The sequence below is a fragment of the Patagioenas fasciata genome, chromosome 3, assembly GCF_037038585.1.
Source record: "Patagioenas fasciata isolate bPatFas1 chromosome 3, bPatFas1.hap1, whole genome shotgun sequence".
In the NCBI taxonomy this organism is placed as follows: Eukaryota; Metazoa; Chordata; class Aves; order Columbiformes; family Columbidae; genus Patagioenas; species Patagioenas fasciata.
In genome coordinates, this window is record NC_092522.1 from 78,598,566 (window position 1) to 78,619,323 (window position 20,758).

A 20,758-nucleotide genomic window follows, 5' to 3' on the forward strand; every position below is an offset into this window, starting at 1 on the left:
AGCTTCCTTAGTGCTTCCAAATATGACATGGGAGCTACCCATTCAGATGTTCTTGAAAACAGATTCAAGAACGCTCTAGTTGCAATCTGATTCAGTGTTTTGTGCTATTGGTAACAAGACATAGTAGCCTAGACTTGACTCTACTGCTTTTTCCTTCTTATACTTATCACTGTTGAGAACATCCTACAAACCTACTGGCAGAGTTAATTTGCTTTAAATAAGGCCATTAACATCATTTATGGAAGTCTGGATGGAAAAGATTGAATTGACAAAATAGTGAAAGGATGACTGGATTGTATGTATTACTAGTGAATAGTAGTTAGATACTCAAATAACTGCACTTTACCCCTCATACTTAACACAGGCTGCATTGAATCTGTGCAGTGGTTGTATTCATGATACCAGGAACCAAAACTGACACAGCTGACTTGCAGCCTAGAACTCTCTTTTCAATAATTTTTTGATAACATAAAATCAATTCTAAAATTTGGTGTGCTTGTTGAATCACACTTAAAAGCTGAGTTACTCTTACAAATAGCAAAAGAAGGGCTAAATGTATATGAAAGGTTTAGATACATAGTAAGGTGTTCTTTTTCTTTTCTCAGATATTCTTTTCTGAGAGAAGTTTCTATGAGAAGTCAGTGCTGAATCTTATGCTTAAAAGATGATGATACAATCCATCATCTGCAGTGGGGAAAAAAAAAAAAAAAGAAGAAAAAGCTGTGGGCTTGATGTCAAAGTATTCCTCTTTCCAAAGTGAGTACTTTGGAGTGTTGACCTCTGAGGTCAATGGGACATCTGCACTGGACTCTGGGATTTTACCTGGGCTTCAGTCCTTCAAGGCTAACTGGAGACCCTAATTCTAGTGTAGTATAACTGGTTCTACTTCTGTGCCATCTGCAGCACTTGAAGACATGGTCTGATATTAGCTGTGCTAAAACCACAGGGATATGGGTGGTGTTCTCTGCTCTTGAGTTTGCTTTGCAACTGGGCCAGGTTCTGCAGGTAAGAGAATGAGATACAGGTGTGTACCCATTGCCTTGTCTGCTTTGCAACTGGGAGGAAGCCAGTGCACTGTGTTGCATCTTCTAGGTTGGGTGGTGTGGGGACTGCGACCACTGCATGCTGCAGAGTGTGGGTACCTTGCAGCCTGGATGCAGTTTGTGTTTAGTGCTGCACCAAGACAGCAGCATGAATCTTACCGAAATCAGTGTTCTGTTATGGGTTCTGCACAGTGCTGGGTTCAACAGCAGAAAATGGTTGAAGGTTATTGCAGGTGCAGTAAGAACACTTCATCAAGCATTTGTTGGTGTCTTTTCAAGAATGTGCTATGCCTTGTGGTAAATGCATTCTGAAGTGCTCCATGCTAGTTTGTATAGATGTCCTGAGTCTTATAGTCCATGCTTTGTGTCACCCAACTCATCTAATGACTGATCCTGTGTACTTTTGGTCTGGCTGTCTTGGAAAGGGCAGAATGCACAAATGGAAGAGAGATGGGGTGAAAACTTCGAAATATTTGAGATTTTGGTGCTTGGAGTCAATAGAGCTAGGGTTTCACTTGTGATCTGTGCTCTTGATAATAAAAAACAGTGAGCCATTGATCTACACTGTGCATTTCCACCACTCATTTTAGTGTGCATGGCTCTTCAGTCACTCATTGCTGTATGAACCATATGTTGTATTTCCCTTCTCCTGTTGCCAACTTGTTCTTGTGCATTGGGAGTTGCTTATCTCTTTCTTTAGTGTGATGACACAATTGGGCACCTTAATAAAACATCAAATCTTTTTAATTGAAGCAGTGTTTTTCTACTCATCCCCCTCTGTTAGCTGCACAATTTACTGTTATTAAAAACTGTAGTAATGTGAAACTGAAGACTATACTAGGTTGGACCTCTGGTCTGTTCAATATTGTGTCTTAGAAAAAGCTCTGTGTCAGCTCCTTGAGAAATATACACCTGCTGCAAGGTTTCTTTGAATTATAGAAGACAGTTCTATGCAGGACCTCAAAGTCACTTTGCCCTGAGGCAGGATGACTGAAGCTATTCCTTTAATGGTTGTCTAACCTGTTTTTTAAAAGCTCTGATGATGGAGACTCCACAGGATACAAGTTAATCCATTTTAGTAGAGAATATTTCTGTTCCCTAGTAAGTAGGGTACAGTGGAAGAAACTAATACAGAAATAGGACAAGCATTAAAAGAACAGTGGAAAGTAATTTAAATTCAATATATTTTTATTCTTTGTAAATACAATGAGTACAACTTTTTAACTTCACAAATCAGTTAATCCACTTTGTACAGGAAAAGTTTTACTCATTCTATGATAGTCCAAGTGCTGATTTTTCTCAGTGCTAGTTTCTAATAACAAATCAAATTTGAAAAGTACAGCAGCTATCTTTAAATGTTTTTGTTTCTACATTTTTTTTATACATCAAATAAGCAGCTTATAACACTTTTGTGTGTGAGAGGGTATAGGTGAACAAGGCTTCAAAATTAGAACCTGGAGTTTTCTAAAAAGGCATTGGAGACTTTTGGAAATTGTTAGCATTTTATCAGTCAACAACCTTTATTTCTTTGAAATAAGATTCCTTCCATTGATTTTTTTTTTTTTTTTTTTAATAGTCATTTCACTTCTCTGCACATCTCACTGACAGAGTTTGGCCACCGTTGCCTTTGGTTTCACAGCACTGTGCCAACAGGACAGCCAGCAGGTCACTGAAGCAGTCATCTCCATTGTATTTGGTTTTGCTGTTTTAGTCTTCCTCTCTTGACTTGTATCTTTTCAGGTGTGTGTGTGAACATGTGTCTGTGTGTCTGGAAGAAAGAGGAGGGAAGGTTGGGGGGAAGTGTATAAAGCTCTTCTGTCTTTAAGGTGTTAACCAAACAAATTGTGGTGATGTCTGCATCAAAGGTCACCAGTTTGTTTTGCAGGAAGAATGGAGCTGCCGTCATAAGCTACTTTTTAATCAGTTCTGAAGGCCACTTTATGATGTATTATAGCAGAAGCAATGTTTTGGTAACCTGGTCTGAAATGTTGCCTATCGTTTAAAAACATTTTCCCAACATAAGCTATTTTAAAAACAGTTCTGAAGGCCATCACATCCCCTGTTACAACAGAAGCCGAGTTTGGTCACCCAGTTCCAAATACTGAACAAACCATAGTACCTTCTTTCACATTTTGTCTTAGATCTGCCAGTTAAATGAGAGAAAAGCGAAGTCTTTGTTAACTATGACTGGCATCTGAATTGCCTCCATCCTGTAGTAACAGGAATAGCAGCCAAATTCCAACCACTTTCACTTTTTCTGTAGAACAAAGCATTCTCTCCGTGATCTAAATCACTTTGTTCAGAGCAGCAGAATCATATCTACTGGGGTAATTTTTGTCAATGGGTTTAAAGGCTAAACATTCCCAGGCTTATGCTTCCTGTAGATTTTGTTAGTTGAGGCTTATTCTCCATAGATAAAAGTTCTTCTCAAACTGTCCATCCTGATTGTTTCTTTTAGGTCATTTATATGTCACTGGATTTGTACATATCTGAAAGCAGTCTTGTAATGGGTACATTCCCAATGGTCTTTTTGAAAAACACTTCTTCTATTGTAGACGGACTAATTGAACGTAAAGCTGGTAAAAGCAATAAAAGTTTTCCAAAACGACAGGGTTGTGTGGGATACCTGGGAGAAAGAGAGGGAAAAACATGTTGTGGAACTTCTTAGATATTTTTCCAAATAAAATATTTTACTTTACAGAAAAGAACAATATTCAGCAAATTGTACAGGTGGGTGCTACCTGTGTTTTCTACTCATGTGAGCAAGGAGATTGACTCCAAGGAAAACTCTTTTAATGGGGGTTATCAGAATATAGACCAATGTCTCTGAGTTTTGATTAACTCCTTTGTTTATTCCCTCAGAGCAGTAACAATACAGAGACAGGATCCACTCTGACTTGTCCCTCAGACAACAACTACCTTCTTGATGCAGTTCAGGGAAGAGCTTGACCTATAATAACTACCCTGTCATTTTAAGTGCAGTTTAAACCTGGCTGGATTGTCATGGTAATCATTTTGCCCCTTTTTGTTCCCTTCACACATTGAATACCAATTGACATTTAGAAATATTTTCTTTGTTGTTGTTAAAGAAGCTGTGTTTTATCCCCAGGTAGTGTATTTATGTAATAGGATAGTTCTATCCTTCCTCACAGCTTTTGAAGCCAACACAATATAGGATATGTATTCTAGCTGTGCTTACACTGACTTTACACCAGCGATTCTCAAGCCTCTGCTTACAGTGGTGTCCCTGAAAGGAGTGGGTCCTTCAGAGAACCACTCTGCTTCTCCAGTCTGCCCTCCCATGTGTCCTGCTGAGGGTGACTCCTCTGAGATCAAAGAAGGCAGGAAGGAAAATTCAAGCCTGAGGATGAAACACAAGCTGAAGCCCTGTCCCACTGGAGTCAAATGTGGCAGCCCTGTCAGAGAACTGCACTTTTTTCCTTGTAGAACGTTGTCTTTTACAACAGATACTGTTTAGTCCAGTAGCTAAATATTTCCAGCAATGCACAAATACAATGGAAAAATTGCTGTGCCTGGAATGGAAACCATGACCACGTAAAACTGTTGCTCCCTAGTTTCATCCTCCAACAGGCCCTGTCTCATTCGGAGTGTGCTGGTCTCATGGACGTCCAGTGCAGATAAAGGACTGAGACATGGTCTTTACAAGACCTAAAACAGCTCTCCCTAGAAGTCCTGAACCAGCCAGAGCAGCTGTTGCAGCAGATGTTAGGTGCATTCTTCTGGCTTCTCCCGTGGTCCATAGGAGGAGTCTACTGGTCTGCTCATAGCCAGCTGTTCTAGAGTGTGGGACTGTATTTTGCACAGCACATTTCAAGAGTTCCTGGGAGTACCCCTGTATACTTTGTGGGATGACAGCTACAGCTTTTACAACAGGTTTTAAGATTTTTGTATCCTGTGGGACTTATCTTGAATGAGACAGAGGGAAATATATGATTTCCAAACAATTATTCTCATCACTCTGCCATGGCACCAAAATGGGATTCACAAGTTCTGGATTTTTCATTTCATCCTGAGAACATACTCAGGGTGGAGTCTTGGAAGAGCCATTTAACTTCCTTGTGTCCCAACTTATGTGTCTGCAAAATGGGATAAATAAAATGAGGAAGCATATTGGAGGTCATAAGTCAAAAGCTCTTATACTGCTGTGAAATGTGACGTCGTTTTGAGCATCGCTACTAGAAGTATTTAACTGAATAAAGTGTGGAGGAAAATGTAGCTTTCTGAACCACAAAGTGTTTCACAGCAGGTCTCACTTCTCAGGAAGGTCTCTCCTTTTACCACATTTCTATTTGTCTGACTAGACTGAGGTACTGGAGTGTGTCCAAAGAAGGGCAATTAAGCTGGTGAAGGCTCTGGAGCGTAAGTGTGATGAGGAACAGCTGAGGGAACTGGGGCTGTTTAGCCTGGAGAAAAGGAGGCTGAGGGGAAACCTTATTGCTGTCTGCAACTACGTGAAAGGAGGTTGTAGCATGGAGGGTGTTGGTTTCTCCTCCCAAGTAGCAAGTGATAGGACAAGACAAAATCGCCTCAAGTTGTGTCAGAGGAGGTTTCAACTGGATATCAGGAAAAAAATTCTTCATGGAAAGGGTTGTCAGGCACTGGAACAGGCTGCCCAGGGAAGCGGCTGAGTCACCATCCCTGGAGGTGTTTTAAAGACGTGTAGGGACATGGTTTAGTGGTGGACTTGGTAGTTTTAGGTTGACAGTGGACTTGATGATCTTAATGATCGTTTCCAACCTTTTATATGATTCCTTTCCATCAGGAACTGCCAAATCCCAGCAGGCTGACAGCCAGTGTATACTTGTAGCAACAGCCTGGTCTCCATTTCAGTCAGTGGCAATGTCACTTCCACTAGAGTGAGAGCAGGATTTTACCCCTGCACCTGTAAACAGTACTGAGAGGAGACACCGCTCACCTGGTATGAATGTAGCTGTTCAGAGTGAGCTGGGCTTCATCTTGAAGGGCTGCTATGGCGGCAGCATTTCGGAAACTCCTCAGTTCGGAACCACTGTGTGTAGGCACTGGAAAGCAGATCGGTTACTAGTTCAGCTTGACTCTTGGGTGGGTCAGAACAGTTCAGCTACTGCTATTAGTGGAAATTAAACATTCCCATTAGTGCCCCTGCACTCCACTGTCAGCCTTTCAAAATGCAACACTGACTACTGGAATTCAATACCAGGAAACCTGTTGGATGATATCAAGCTATGTCTGATTTAAAACATCGTTTTTACTTTAAAGGAGCAACCTTGTAGTTATCAGACCAGATGAGCAAGAGATTCTTTTTGCTTACCAGCTTTAAAAGTGACAATGCATTTGAGACAGGCAAATTCAGTAGCATCTAGCCGAAGTTGTCTAAATCTAGCCACAACCTCCTGTAAAGCCTGTATTTCTGAAATAATTTTATTCAGCTTCTGAGAATCTGTATTGTCACCGTTCATGCCTAAAACAGAAAGAGATTAAATAAATAGTATTAAAGGCATTTGCTTTATTTTATATTGATTTCTGACAAAATCCTGTGTATCAATATCCACTCTATTGTCACACTTGTCTGTCTGGTTCCATGTAAACTGACTATATTGTATGAAAGTTAATATAAAATCTTCTCTTGGATGATAACAAACACAGTAATTTGCATTTAAATGACAATGCAAGCAGTCATGAATACAACAAAACAACATTATTTGCATTTAAATATAGATTTATAAATGACAGGTATGCTCTATTGTTCACTAGGAATTTGTTATTCTTTACATGTTGTTCTTTTTTCAGTAATGTATTTTTATGGTAATTTTTGTAACAAAGTCATTAAATTGTGCAATTCTTACCCGATACAGCCAGTAGAGTGTTAGCATCAACTGGAATGGCCCATTGTGCTATTCCTAGAACAAACAGTTCTCTCCAAGCATCTTCCAAAAGCATCAGCTGTCATACAATAGATGTACAATATAACATAGTGTATAATTTATAGATTTATAAACAATTTAAATATGTAAATTTCTGTTATTTTAAAAACTGCTTTAAATGCCTGTCATGGTATTTTCCCCACAGCATTCGTTAACTCTTAGCTTTTTGAGAAGGTGTCTAGAAAAAAGCCTGTGCATTGCAGAAAAACACTGAGGGCACCATGTTGTGGACCAAAAGGGAGGAGAAAGAGAAAAGGAGAGTGAGAAGTCCAATCCCAGAGAGCTTCCTCACAACATGAAGACTCGCCTGTGTTTCTCAGCACAGCATCGGTGCTCTCCTCCTCTCTCTTGGCACATAACACCTGTCCTGGGACAAGCTGGATGAGTGCTTTCCTGTCTCTAGGGATTACCCTCTTTTCCCTCAGGAAGGCGGGATTTGCTAAGAAAAGCCTGGAAAATGTCCTGAAATTACATCACTCAGTAGGGAGCACTGCTTTAGAGCACATATGTATCTTTAACCCCTTCCTTACTAAGTAAGTCTTTAGCTCTTGCAAGCACAGCATCTGGGCACGCATATGGTTTCTCAGTGTCATTTGTTTCCTTGCTTTTTGCTTTTGCCGTTTCCTTTCAGAGAACTGAGTATCAAAGCACCTACGCTGACAGGATTACTACTTCTCTGCAATTTTTGTACATTGCCTGGTTGCATGGAGGATGTGTTCTTCTCTGTTAGGAGGCAATCCCTTTGATTTCCGTGGAGAGGCAGTGGTGCATCTATGAGGAGACGTGACTCCTGGTAATTCAGACCAGGAAAGCTAGAACAGACATGTTTAGTCTTGAGGGCACCTTTGTATTGTTGGCCCAGACCAGCTCTTAAGAGGGGTTTGGAGGGCCTGCAATTCAGCTGAAGTTCATGGCCTAGATAACATGCTGTGGTGTGTACACATTGCTGGGACATCATGTCTCTCAACAGAGTGGGAGAGATTTGGAAGGGTGAGAATTGTAACGGACTCAGGAGGGATCATCTGGTGGCTCCATGCAGTGGCAACAGACTGCCCAAAACTCATGCAGAAAAACAGCAAACCACAAGTATTAATATTGCTGTGGTTCCTGAAAGTGTCAGCAACTTAGCTTCTTAGGAAAACAGGAAGGAAGGTATTTTAAGACTATAAAGGCTTTGCAAAAGGAAGAACGAAGTAAAAAGAAAAATACATCTCAACAGATGAACTGTGATTTCCTTGGAATCAGATATGTGAAAGTAATAGATGATACAGAAAGCATACAGTAAGAATGGATCCTTTAGCTATGTGCTGACTCTTAACAGTATTATGCATTTTAAACCAACCTGTTTCAATTGGAATGGGAAGAAGAGTCTTGGAGTCTCTGCTCTCAGCTTGTCACTGCAGATTTATGCCCATTTTGTGCCTTTTTGTGCTATGTGCTTTGCAGAACTTCTATATAACTTGACTAAGGAAATTGTGACAGGAAAATATTTCCATCTCTGTGTATAGATAGTTTGAAATAATTACCTTGGATTTTACAGTACTGGAGGCTGCCCGGATTATTGCACAAAATATGGAGGGGGAAGGGGGCCTGGGGTGCAGTGCCCATCTCAGCTCTGTTCTAATAGCTGCTGAACCTGCTCATTATTCTCCCAACTGCTGCTGCCTGCAAACTCAGCCCGTCCTCCGGATAATCCTGCCTGATGGATGTGCAGGTTTCTACATGACATAGGAAATGATTTGCCAGCCTTTCAGTTGCTTTTGTAAAACTTTTTTTGTCATTCATTCATGCAGATACAATGGTAATGGATGGTGGTTCCTTGAAGATATCAATTTCGTATATTCTTTCCCACTAAGTCTTTAAAGTCAGAAGACTTTAAAAATGAGGGACTATTCCAATAGCTGAAGCTTTCTTCATGCCTATGCATAAGTCTGTAAAACCACCAATTAAAATAATTCATGCTGAAGTCATACACAGCCCTCTTTCTTCAAAGAAACAAGAAATACTAGGCTTTCTGAAGGACTGTTTTTTGCTTCTTAATCAGCCTCATCCTGTTAGTACAACCTTTTGTTGGTGACCTGCACTGGGCCAACCTGTCTTACAGACAAGCTGGGCAGGTGTGCAGGCCAGCAGAACTTGAAGCATGGAGTTTTTGTTGTGTGGTTTCAAATCCACAATGGGATTAGCTCTATGGAGCTGGGGAAGGAATACAGCCTCTGTTTTACCAAAGGCAGTAACACATCAATCCTCAGACTTATATTTTGTCAGCAAATTGTTTTCAACTTATTTCCTTGCCTTTGAGATGAAACTGTCACGAGTCCTGGAATCACAATGCATTTGCCTTTTTTTGGGAAAACACAACAAAAGCAAGATCCAGGAGAAGGTTTTAGTTTCTCCTCAGGCAGACGTCAGGGATACAAAAAGAGAAATGCAGACATTTACAGCTGGGCCATTGTCAAATTAAATAATGCAATGACGCTATTATAAAAATCAACTGTCTGATTATTCATGAAATAAGGTGATTAAAATCAGAGTTATTTCTTCTCCAGCTCTCCTAAATATGACAAGGGAATCATGCAGAAAGAGGCCCAGGTCAAAGCTGTAGAGCTGAACAGCTCTGAGTTGTGAGGAAGCTGGCTTGCATTGAGGTACAGCAAGTCAAGGTGCTGTTAAGGAAAGGCTGGGATTTTAATATGTAATTTGCTAACATGAGTCCCTGATGTGAAAGTGAAAGAGGCAGTGAGTTATTTAAATAGGAACATTCTGGTATCTATGCTGTCTCAGGCATGCTTGGTCATGTGCAATGGAGGCTGCCCTTGCTCCCAAATCCTGCTGCCTCTTCCTCTGCACAATAACAGAGATGACCTTGTGGGAAACATACCCAGTTTACATCAAATGAAGCCTTCCCCTAAGGGCTGTCCTGTGGACCTCACTGATCTAGAGAACGACTCAGCCTCTTCCCACATGCTGAGGCTCCTGCTGAAGTGACACACTTGCTGTCAGCCCCAATATTTGAGTCCATTTCTTTAGTTGCTTCATGTGTAGGAGTAGCAGCAGCAGAAGACAGCATGTGAGAAGAACATGCTGCACAGGGACCACCATTTACCTAGCAGTGTGTGTAACCTCCTGGGCCCTGTCTCATTGCTCTCCTCATGGTCACTCCACAGCAGCACTGCAGCCAGAGCTGAGCAGCATCCCCCTTTTTCTATTTTCACAACAGGGATTTCAAAAACGTGGGTCTGGTGCTAGAACAAGAACATTTCAGTGTGCCTTAACTTTATATCACCTTGTCAGCATCATGATTTAGGTAGAAAACACTGTTGGTTTCCTAAGAAGCCCTTCTCTTTCAATTCAAAATACGTATTTGCATATCAACTGCAACATTTGTAACATGCATCCATGGAAAGGAACTAGTTCCTCTGCTGACTGCTATGCAACATCTAAGGCACAACATTTCTAGTTACCATTTTGGGAAATTAGCTCAATCATATCAAAGTATTAGACACCTTTTATGATTGGAGCTTTGCGTAGATTTCTCCCCTTTCATTTTATAATTATCTGATTACTTTTTTTTTTTTAATTAGTGCATTATACAAAGCACACTGAGTCCTCATCAAGAATCAAGTCATTAAGAAATTCCTTTAGCTCATATGGTTCATATATGATTTACCTGAGGCAAAGACAAATTATCATAGAGGAAAACAAGACAAATTAAGGAAAGTTTTAATTAATGGTGAAAAATGTTGGGGGCCAGCCAAATTGTAATGTAATGTAAGTTCACTGAAGCCAACATGAATAAGAAAAAATGTTGGCTGTGTAAATGAGGAGAGGAGAGGAGAGGAGAGGAGAGGAGAGGAGAGGAGAGGAGAGGAGAGGAGAGGAGAGGAGAGGAGAGGAGAGGAGAGGAGAGGAGAGGAGAGGAGAGGAGAGGAGAGGAGGACGGAGGGGAAGGGGAAAAGGAAGAGGGAGAGGAAGAGGAATGGTCTTTGGAAAACACCTTGGTCTTATCCTGAGGCTGCATGCTTAACTAAACACTTCCTGTCCCAAAATAGCAAAGTAGGTTGCTGTTCCCCTTTTTATGGAGGGGAAAGTTGTCCCACCAGTGGTGAAGCAGTTTTGACATGCTAAACTTGGTCTGCAGCCTGGTGACTTTTCCTCTAGGACTTGTCCTCCCATAATATTTGCTTTATATTAAATTTTTTCCAGGTTGATTTTAATTTCCTTCATGAAATAACAGTTGGAGGAAAGCAGTTTCTAAATCTGTGGTTTCAAGACAGACCAAAACTCTGCCCTGAACTTCAGAACTGCTAAAGTTCATCATGGATGTAAAGATCTAGAGCTTAAGGTTCAGGACCCAATCTGAGCTGTGAGCCTTCTTTAACAGGCAGGCCAGGCCAATGCCATTCCCACCACAGATGCCTTACCTGATCTTGTAAGGACAAGGTGGAGAAGGCTGGGACACTCTTGGCCCACTTGATGCTCATGAACAGAAGTCTGGCTGCTGACTCACAGACGGATTCGGTGGCCACTTCATAGAGATACATAGGGGTACCGTTGACTTCATGTGGGTACTAATGTCAAAAAGAAAATAAAGCAACTTCATACAATGTCACCAGGACAGCCTGGTCTTCCTCTCCCTGACAGCTACCATTCAGTGCATCGTGCTCATGCCCAATACAGAGTGTGCACTCTCTTATTCTGCAAGCAGAGGGCATTGCTGTCAGTGGACTCATTCTAAACTGCTCTCTGCTGCTCATCCATGTAGATGAACAGAAACAGTTCTCTGGGGGAGGCTGAAGGGAGAATGAGATTCTTACATGAGGGGGAAAAAAAATGACAAAAATGCAATGTCATCCTTTACCCTGTTACACATTAACACACCTCTGGTAGCAGAGTTAGAAGAGTACAAATTGGATTAAGACTTTGTGATTTGTAACCTATGCTTCAGAGGCTAATTTACACTCCAGGCTTGCTCAGCAAATCAATAAGCACTGATTTCACCTTACCCTTCATCTGATTCCCTGACCACAGCAGGCTGTAAGCAGATGCGCAGAGCTAAGCGTAACTACATGGAGGGTGTGTAGTGTTGGAATGGAGTTACATTTTCAAGCATGTGCTATGTTTTCTTGTTAAATAATTTCAGAATCAGTATTTTCCAAAATTATAACTTTAAACTATATGTTGTGAACATGTTCATGATAGATTCTGCCAAGCTACCAACTCTAACTGGAGAACTATTTAAGTTGTTTCTTCTCTGATTTTCTAGGTGCTATAAACAGGCAAAATGCCATTACAAATGGGTTAATGAAAAACACCACCTAATGGCTAATTCCTGTGCAGTTGATGTCAGAGCAGGACTTCCGTTGGGCTGCTTAGGAAATGTCACAGCCAAAAAGCACAGAGCAAGCTTAAACACTTTTATATCTGTGGACAAGCTGCAGGCTTTGGTCAGTACATATAGTACTTTCTGGACTACACTGCTGTGGACATGGGCATTTTGCTGAAGAAAATTCAGTGTCTGCAGCTCATGCTCATGAAACAAGGTTTAAAATTGATTTGTGGATGGCCTCCAGGCAGGAGGAGCACTTCTGCAACCACATGGGGGGTAAAGATGTGGGAGAAACAGGGTTTGTATGGAGCAGGTTATCAGTCAGTCCTTCTGCGTACCTCTTTTGCAGAGGCCCTCTTACCCCTTGCACCTCATATCTTCAGAGCTTTTAGGGACATAACAGAAGAGTCCCCACCACAACCTGCAAGGCCTCAAGCCTTGCTCTTTGCCATATCTACCCTAGAGCAGCAAGGGTCTGCAGGTGTGCCAGGTGCCAGGGCAGTGGCTGACCTTTGGGGTGGGCTGTGCCAGGCCCACCAGAGTCTGCCTCTCAGGGGTACCAGCAACGGCAGCTAGCTCCAGGCCATGGGGCTCCAGCTGGGACACGGCGGTGAAGAAGGCGGGCGCTGGCAGAGCGGCAGCGGGGAAGTGTGGGGCACCACCGCTCTCCTCCTTGTGCCCACGGAAGTAGAGGGCCACCTGCTTCCGTATTGTCGAGGTCCGAGGGCCCCGCTCATGTTGCACCGCTGCAGGGCACAAAGCAGAGGCAAGGGAGTCACCGTGGGGTCCCACACTGGGTACCCCACATTGCTTGGCTGGGCTTCCCTCCCTCCTTGCAATTTTTCAGGGCTGGCCTCACATCCCCCACCCAGGGGATATCTCGGACTAAACGGGCAAGGCTGCCACAGGATGGGGGGTCATTAGGGTCCCTGAGTGGGAGAGCCTGCAGTGACACACCATTGCCCAGTTCAGAATAAGGTCCGGCTCCCTCCTGCCACCCCACCGCCCCAGCCCCGGGAAAGGTGGAGCAGGTACCGTCTTTGTTCATGTTGACCTCCAAGCACTTCTTCAGCCGGCAGGCCCGGCACTGATTCCGGTGCGTCTTGTCCACCGGGCAGCCTCCCTGCAACACAGGCAGCCGTCGGGCCGGGGGAAGCAGCGCACTGACCCCGCCGGATCGCGGCGGCGGGATGCACGGAGGCGGCCGCCACTGGGTGCTCCAGGGGGAACCGGGCCGAGTCCAGGAGGGGCGTGGGAGGCCAGGCCGGGCCGGGCCGGGGATCTTGGCCCCGCGGCGGGGCGGGCCGAGCCACATTCAGCACCCGAGACAGCGACGGCGGCACCGCCCCCTCGGGCCACCCCGGTCCCCTGTGCCCCCCGCCGCGTCCCCAGCCCCGCATCCCCGCGGGGACAGTCCGGGACTGGGAATGAGCACAGCCGGAGGGGGAGGGGTAAAAAGCAGAACTGCCTCCGCCCGGGCGCAGGTGCGACCCGCCGGGGGTGGAAATCGTATTGGTTGCCAATCGACCGGCTATGGCTTATGGCTTACCGGGGGGCTGCCCCTCTCTTGCCTGGTGTAGTCAGCAGATGAACTGGCTGCACGCCGTCACCCCCGCTCCCTCCTTGCACATCCGCCCCCCATCCTCCCCTGTGGGCTGCGGCCGCAGGGCCCGGGGTCGGGGGACGTGCTGGACGGAGGCGGGCTGGGACATCCAGCACCCGGCCTCGGCCAGGTAGAGAAGGAAGGTGGTGGCTACGTGGCAGCTGGATCTTATTGCTACGGGTGTTTCTGTTGACGGGGAGGGCAATACTGGGCCCTGGGGGGAAAAGAAGGGTAAGAGGTGCAGGCTCTGAGGGGGCTGCGCTGCGGCTGGTACCTGATTTCCCGATTTGCAAACATAGGTCCTATTCCTTCTGATGCTCCGCTTGAAAAATCCCGAGCACCCGTCGCAGGCGTAAACCCCATAGTGTTTCCCGGAGCTGCGGTCCCCACACACTTTGCAAGGGATGTCTAAAATGCGACCTGAAAGCAGAGAAGGGAGAGAGGGAGCGCTCAGCAATCTGACCTCCGGAGGGATTAGCCCCAGAGCCGCAGTACAAGCAAATAATGAAGTGATTTTATAGCCAACTTTCTTTTCCTTGAGCAAGTGTCAGTTTTCTACAATGAGCATTATTCATGCCCCGCTACGTTTATTTGGATCTTCTATAATCGCCAAGACCCATTTTGGAAGGGAAGATTACAGCAGCGGGAGCAGCAGACTTGCCCGCTAGAAGTGGGGATGCGGGTGGGGTGAAACAACTTGGGGGGGGGGGCGGGCAGGGGGAGGCGCGGCGTTTCCCTCGCTTTCTGGCGCTCGGCAAACAGAGGACTGCACTTTCCCTGGGCGGGAGAGCGGTCAGGAGACCGAGGCACAGAATAAACAAAAACAAAATAACATGACCAGGACGACAAGTAACCTACTCTCCCGCGCAGCAACCCCAGGGAAAGGGGCCTGGTTCCTGCCACAGACCAGCCATGCCATTTTCTTCACCCCCAAACCTGCAGCAAAACTTTCCGCTTCGCCTTCGTGCGCGGAGGCGGGTGCAAACTGCGGGCGGGATGGGGCGCGGGGCCGCCTGCGCACCGACTGTGACTAGAATTGCAAATGCTCTCAGGGTGATGTAAAAACCTGAACTGAACGGAGTTTATCGCAGCCCGGTTCAAGAAACGCGCCAAAACCCCTCTTGGCTTTTGCCTTTTTCTCAGGTTTTACTCTTCTCGTTTATCCTTTTTTCCCCCTTCATCTTTATATTTTTCCTTTTTCTTTTCTTTTCTTTTCTTTTCTTTTCTTTTCTTTTCTTTTCTTTTCTTTTCTTTTCTTTTCTTTTCTTTTCTTTTCTTTTCTTTTCTTTTCTTTTCTTTCCTTTCCTTTCCTTTCCTTTCCTTTCCTTTCCTTTCCTTTTCTTCCTTTCCTTTTCTTCCTTTCCTTTCCTTTCCTTTCCTTTCCTTTCCTTTCCTTTCCTTTCCTTTCCTTTCCTTTCCTTTCCTTTCCTTTCCTTTCCTTTCCTTTCCTTTCCTTTCCTTTCCTTTCCTTTCCTTTCCTTTCCTTTCCTTTCCTTTCCTTTCCCTCTTCTCTTCTCTTCTCTTCTCTTCTCTTCTCTTCTCTTCTCTTCTCTTCTCTTCTCTTCTCTTCTCTTCTCTTCTCTTCTCTTCTCTTCTCTTCTCTTCTCTTCTCTTCTCTTCTCTTCTCTTCTCTTCTCTTCTCTTCTCTCTTCTCCTTCTCCTTCTCCTTCTCCTTCTCTCTCTCCTCTCTTTTTTTTTTTTGCCTTCAATTCTCTTCGATTCTCGTTTCTTTCTTTTTCTTTTCCTCTACCTCAAACATCCTTCTTTCCTCCTACCACAACTTAGGCTGGAGATTCAGTGACTCTCACCAAATCTTAGTCTCCAAACTCCGACGGAAAGCGCTCGGAGCCGCTATCTTTGTTAAGAAGTAATTTAGGGAGAGCCCCGGCTGCGGATGGGTAAGGAGAAGGGAAGGGGGAAGGCGGCAGCGTGTGATGCGGTCCGGAGCGCTGTTGGGGGGGCGGTGGGGGAGGGAACAGGCCGCAGGGGCTCCTCTCGCTCCCTAGAGAATTTAGGAACCCGACATATTTTCAGACATGTCTACGCTAAGGCTCTAAGACAATGCCTGCTGGCAGACAATAGGGACATTAGATAAAGTGTTAACTTAATGATTTTGCCCATTGAAACTCGTTTGACTGCCTCCAATGAGCACAAGCTGCCAGCTTCTCCCCTAAATGAAACCCGACAGCTGCTATACACAACACGGCGAGAGGGACGGGGATTAGGTTAGGGACTGAGAGAGGGAGGGGTGGCGGAGGGAGGGTGGGAGGGAGAGAGGTTAAAGAATAGAAAACTTTTACGCAATTAATAAGGAGCGCAGCTAAAGAAAGCCCCCCCGCCCCACTGCCTACGAGCAAGCCGCGGCTTTGGAGCTGCAGGTAGGCACCCGTGAGGAGGGCTGAGGCCAAGGCACGGTTTCTGGGAGTGTGTAATTACAAGCCCTCCTTGCCACCTGCCTATTGGGGCACCAGTGACCCGTCAAAAAGTGTAGCATGGGAATTCGGATATCGCACAATGCCAACGGGGGAAAGCGCTCGACTTCCCTCTCCAGCCCTTAGCATCCACGGGGAGAGAGAGGGTCCACACGCACACACACAAAGGAGGAGGAGGAGGGGCAGGCTGGGGGTGGGGGGAGAGACACTGAAGCGGTACGTGCAGCGGCGGTGCATCCCGGTGCAGAGCCCGGCACTGCCGCGCTGCCCCCGCGCACCCCGGCCCGCCGCCGGGACCGCCCCCCCCCGCTCTCCCTTCCCTCGGCAGCCGACCCCAGCACCCGGGCCCGCCGGAGGGCCGCCACCCGGGGCACCGGGCAGCCGCGGGCGTCCCCGCTTCGCCGGCTGGCCGGCGGCGAGAGGATCCCCGGTTCGGCTTCGTCGACGCTAAAAGGCAGAGAGGAAAGAAACTTGGGTTGATGTTACAGAACAGTTTTATCCGGCTGCATTTGAAGCTCGGGAGCCGCTTTTAAAACATCATGTGCATTATATATACATATATATCCACACCACGCATGCGAACATATGTTCCATATATTATTTACACAGCCACATATTCCATGTATAAAACCCGAGCGTCTGGAGCACCTCGCCAAACCCAAATAATCACGTTTCCAGCCGGCGAAGCTGCGCAGCCTGTCCGATCAGCTCCGCGGCTTCCGACGAGGAGACGGACGGAGAGCGGGGACACGACGCAGGGAGCCCTCCCCGATCTGCTGGGAGTTCGCCCCGTCCTGCCGCCCGCCCGCAATCCCGGCCGCGCTCTGCACCCCTCCGCCACCCCCATCTCCAGCCCGTGGAGGCTGTTATGAGAAAACTTTCGTGCAGGGCGAAATATGAAATAAGCGGACAGGGAAGAGGCAGGGCGGGGGGTGGGAAGAGAAAAATGTAAGCTTGACACGGGGTCATGAGATAACTGATTAACTCTGTTTAAAAGCGCTCCGGTTCCCCGAGGTACCGCTTCGTCTCAGAAGTTTAGCGCTAAGAAAATGGGATTTCTGTTTAGCTGGGAAACCGTTTTGAACATCCCACGACAGGGGGTCCTTGGGGGCTTTTTTTGTGTGTCATAATTGCTTAAAGGATATATGGCAGCCCCGATTACTGTAATTACCATCAGAGGCTGTTGAAAGAAGTTAGTCTGGGCTCGGGGGACGGCGGGATGGGGTCTTGTTACCACCCAGGCAGACATCGCAGTTGACATCGCTAGACGCCCACCGGCGGGCAGAAAAGCCAGGCTGGATCCCCCTGGCCCAGGAGTCCCCCGGGACCCCTAGAACGGGCTCCCAGGCCCCGATTCAGCGGCTCGGGCTTTTGCATTCGCAGCCGAGGCCGACTGGGCTCTGGCCCCGGTCGAGAACAGTTCTCGCATGTCCCCATCCCCGCGCGGCCTGGCCGGGCTGGGCCTGGGGGTCCTTTTCGGGTGGTCCCCGGAGGCCTGGGCGGGGGGCGGAATCAACAGTCAAAGTGGCGGCGGTGGTCGGGGGTCGCCCAGCGCCGTTCGTCCGGAGGCCCCGGTCCAGCCTAGCGGATTTTCTCCTCGCAAAATGTCTCCGGCAGAAGCTCTGCCGTCCTTCGGAGACTAGGCTCTCCGGCCCTTCCTGCCCCTTCACCGACACTCAGAAATCTGCCAGGCGCTCCGACAACGTCCCGCCGCGGCTGCCCATGGGCCCGATCCCACTTCCTCTCCTCTCGCACCTACCGGGCAGTTTGGGGAGGTCAGCCGGCGGGAACCAGCCCATCCCGCCGCCGCTTTTTCCGACGCTGCCCACTTCCCCTCCGCCGGTTATCACATCGACCGCTGCCCCGCTACTATTTTTTTTTTTTCCCCTGGGGATCTGGCGCAGAAAAAGTGCCTCCCTCAGTCCCACGGGGGAAGAAAGCAAGCCAAACCCACGGCGAAACAGCGGCAGCTCGGCCGTAGCGCTGGGCCTTCGCCGGCCTCCGCGCCGCCCGCCTCCTCCACGCGCGACCTCCGCGCCGCGGTCCCCGCCTGCCCCCCGGCCCCGCCGCCGCTGACCCCCGGTTTCCTGGTCCTGGAGGACAAAAGGCGGACCTAGGTCAAAATAATGGAACTCAGCGGCAAGGAGAAGGCCGCGGGGCAGCCGGGGGCGGCCGGTGGCAGGTACTGCAGCCGGTCCCTTCTGGCTCTGCCTCCCTTTTTCCGCCGCTCCGCAACTCTGGGAGCTCGCCTGAGCGCAGAGGAAACAACTGTCCGATCCATCACTTGTCAGACGTTAAATTGGATTGGGTATTTTCCCCCCGCTTTGTTACTGACTCCATCCATATTAGAAACTCCGAAAGTCCTATTGGGATTATACGGATTGAGCCATTCTGTAAGAGCGGTTAGTCATGCTTTAAATTCCCCAGTTATGAGGTGCATGGATTTTGGATTAATGAAAATGTGACTTTTAAGTTGTTTCTGCTTTCCTCGTTGCAGGATTATTTGTTGTAACTGGAAATGGTGTGCAAAGTATTGCATTTAAATCCTCCTTCAATAGAGTTGCTTACGCGATTCCATGTAACTGAGTGACTGGAGTTTCAAACTCTTAAAAATAAATCTACTACTGTCGCAGTAGATTGCACGAAGTCCGTGAGAAAAGCAGCACGTCTCGCCTCCCTAATGCCCTTTAAACTCAAACGTTCACCCCTCCGCCTCAGTACTGGAGACCCGCAGGCAACTACCCGCGCCCAGGCTGGACAAGCCCCCTCCCCGTTGCCGGAGGAGCTGCCTTTCCCGGAGATGGCTTCCCTCGGGCTCTTTCCCCGGTTCCCTGTGCGGAAAGCCGGTGCGGGCAGCTGGAAAGCGGCTTTTTATGAGTCCCGGGCCCAAACTCCGCCGGGGCAACTCCGAGCCTACGTTTTCATTGCCACTCCGAATGGAAACACACACTTCTTTTTTAATGGGGGGGGGGGGGGATGCAAACCCAAACCACAACCCCCCCTCCTCTTCCTCTCCCTCCCCTCCACCTCCCGCCCCCCAGGCCAGGCTGCAGCCGCTCTCGGAAAGGCTGCTCGAGGTCTCCACCGCGTTATTACCCACTTGTTGATCCCGCCGGCTTGCTCATGCTCGAAGCCCCCGGGAGTCGTTAAACTCGGGGCGAATTGCTGGCGCCGGGGCGAGGCGGTGCGGCCCCCCCAGCCCGCCGGCGCGGCGGCTCCACGGGGCAGGTGCCTCCCTCGGGCGTTCACTGATGGCTCCGCCGCGGGGGCCGGCACATCCTCGCCGCTGCCCTGCTCCCCAGCGATGTCCTCCCGAGGGACAGGTACACACGACGGGGACGCGGCGAGGCGAGGGAAAAAAAAAAAAAGGGTCAAAAATTAAAAAAAAAAAAAGAAAAAAAAGAAACGAAATCGCACAAAGTCGGCGGCCACTCGCTGCACCCCTGCGTACAGATGCTTTCGGGACCTCGGGAGGGTGCAGGGGGGTGCGAGTGTGCTCGCCACCGCGCTCCTGGAAGGCAAGTGAGAGCCACAGCAGCCAGGACAACAATGAGACGAAGGAGAAGGTAGGATGGGGAGCGGGGCTCTGCGCCGAGCGCCTCGGTGCAGCGAGCAGGGAGATCAGAGCCTGGAAGAATAATGGAAGGGGGGAAAAGGCGTCAGAGGAGGCTGTCTCTGCCCCTCAGAAACTGAATGGTATAAAAAGGGAAAGGTTTCCAGAAGTTCATTACACTGGCTGACTTTGCGCTTTGAGCTCCAGGCTTCGGCCCCTATAATATCGGCAGAGAGGCTGTGACAGGCAGCGGCGGGGAGGGGAGAGGGACGCCCCTTGCCCACTGAGCTTCCCTTGCTTTCCCCCCAACTCCTGCCGCCGCGTGACGTCACCCTGCGCTGGAAGGGGAGGGGGCAGGGAGGGGGTTAAATGCTAATGATATTAATGAACCCCCGAGCAGCTTCCACACAAAATGCAGCGGCTGCCGAGACGATTCCGCCTCCTCACTCGCCTTGTGCCCTCGCTATCAGAAAAAGGCACCCTCGCTCACCACCCCCCCAAAAAAAAAAAAAAAAAAAAAAAAAGAAAAAAATCAGAACGGATCAAGATCCCGCTTCTTTTGCATCTTATTCGTGGAGAGGTGGGGTTCACCGACGGTTCGCCCCTGCCCTTGCCCTTGCCCCGACCCGGACAGCGACTGTGCTGGCGGCCGGCGAGGGCAGCGGGGGAGCGGGCCGGGGCTGCGAGACGAGACGAGCCGGGCTGGGCTGCCAGCCTTCCCGCCGCCGGCCGGACCTCCCTCTTGCCGCGGGAGCCGGTGGCTGGCACGGGGGAAACCGGAGCGGGCTGGCTCCTGGAGGCGCACGGCGGGCTGAACACGGAGCAGGGCGGCAGGGTTGTTTTCACGCTCAGGAGGAGCGGGTACTGCTCTGCC

The 20,758-nt window shown here is 48.0% G+C and overlaps 1 protein-coding gene across 2 annotated transcripts; it reads right to left on the reverse strand.

Annotated features, from left to right (window-relative positions):
* Positions 1–2,213: 2,213 nt before the first annotated feature.
* Positions 2,214–20,307, reverse strand: NR2E1 (nuclear receptor subfamily 2 group E member 1). Of its 2 annotated transcripts, none has more exons than XM_065834606.2 (9): positions 19,432–20,307; positions 14,174–14,319; positions 13,332–13,419; positions 12,807–13,042; positions 11,392–11,538; positions 6,890–6,986; positions 6,355–6,504; positions 5,980–6,085; positions 2,214–3,669 (listed from the first exon to the last, which is right to left on the reverse strand). In XM_065834606.2, exons 1-9 carry the CDS (start codon positions 19,454–19,456, stop codon positions 3,507–3,509), a joined length of 1,158 nt encoding a protein of 385 aa, XP_065690678.1. In that variant the 5' UTR covers positions 19,457–20,307; the 3' UTR covers positions 2,214–3,506. The 2 variants fall into 2 exon arrangements, with proteins under 2 accessions (XP_065690678.1, XP_071662765.1); XM_071806664.1 differs by lacking the exon at positions 19,432–20,307 and adding an exon at positions 14,758–15,092.
* Between the last annotated feature and the right edge of the window lie 451 nt (positions 20,308–20,758).

What these genes read in the sequence shown, in the direction of transcription:
- NR2E1 (XM_071806664.1), bottom strand. Translation starts at nt 14,818, where the DNA reads ATGGCATGGCTGGTCTGTGGCAGGAACCAGGCCCCTTTCCCTGGGGTT. An exon ending in TTTGCAAATCGGGAAATCAG is followed by an intron (nt 13,420 to 14,173) that starts GTACCAGCCGCA and finishes CCTGTGTTGCAG; the next exon opens with GGAGGCTGCCCGGTGGACAA. An exon ending in GGTCAACATGAACAAAGACG is followed by an intron (nt 13,043 to 13,331) that starts GTACCTGCTCCA and finishes TGTGCCCTGCAG; the next exon opens with CGGTGCAACATGAGCGGGGC.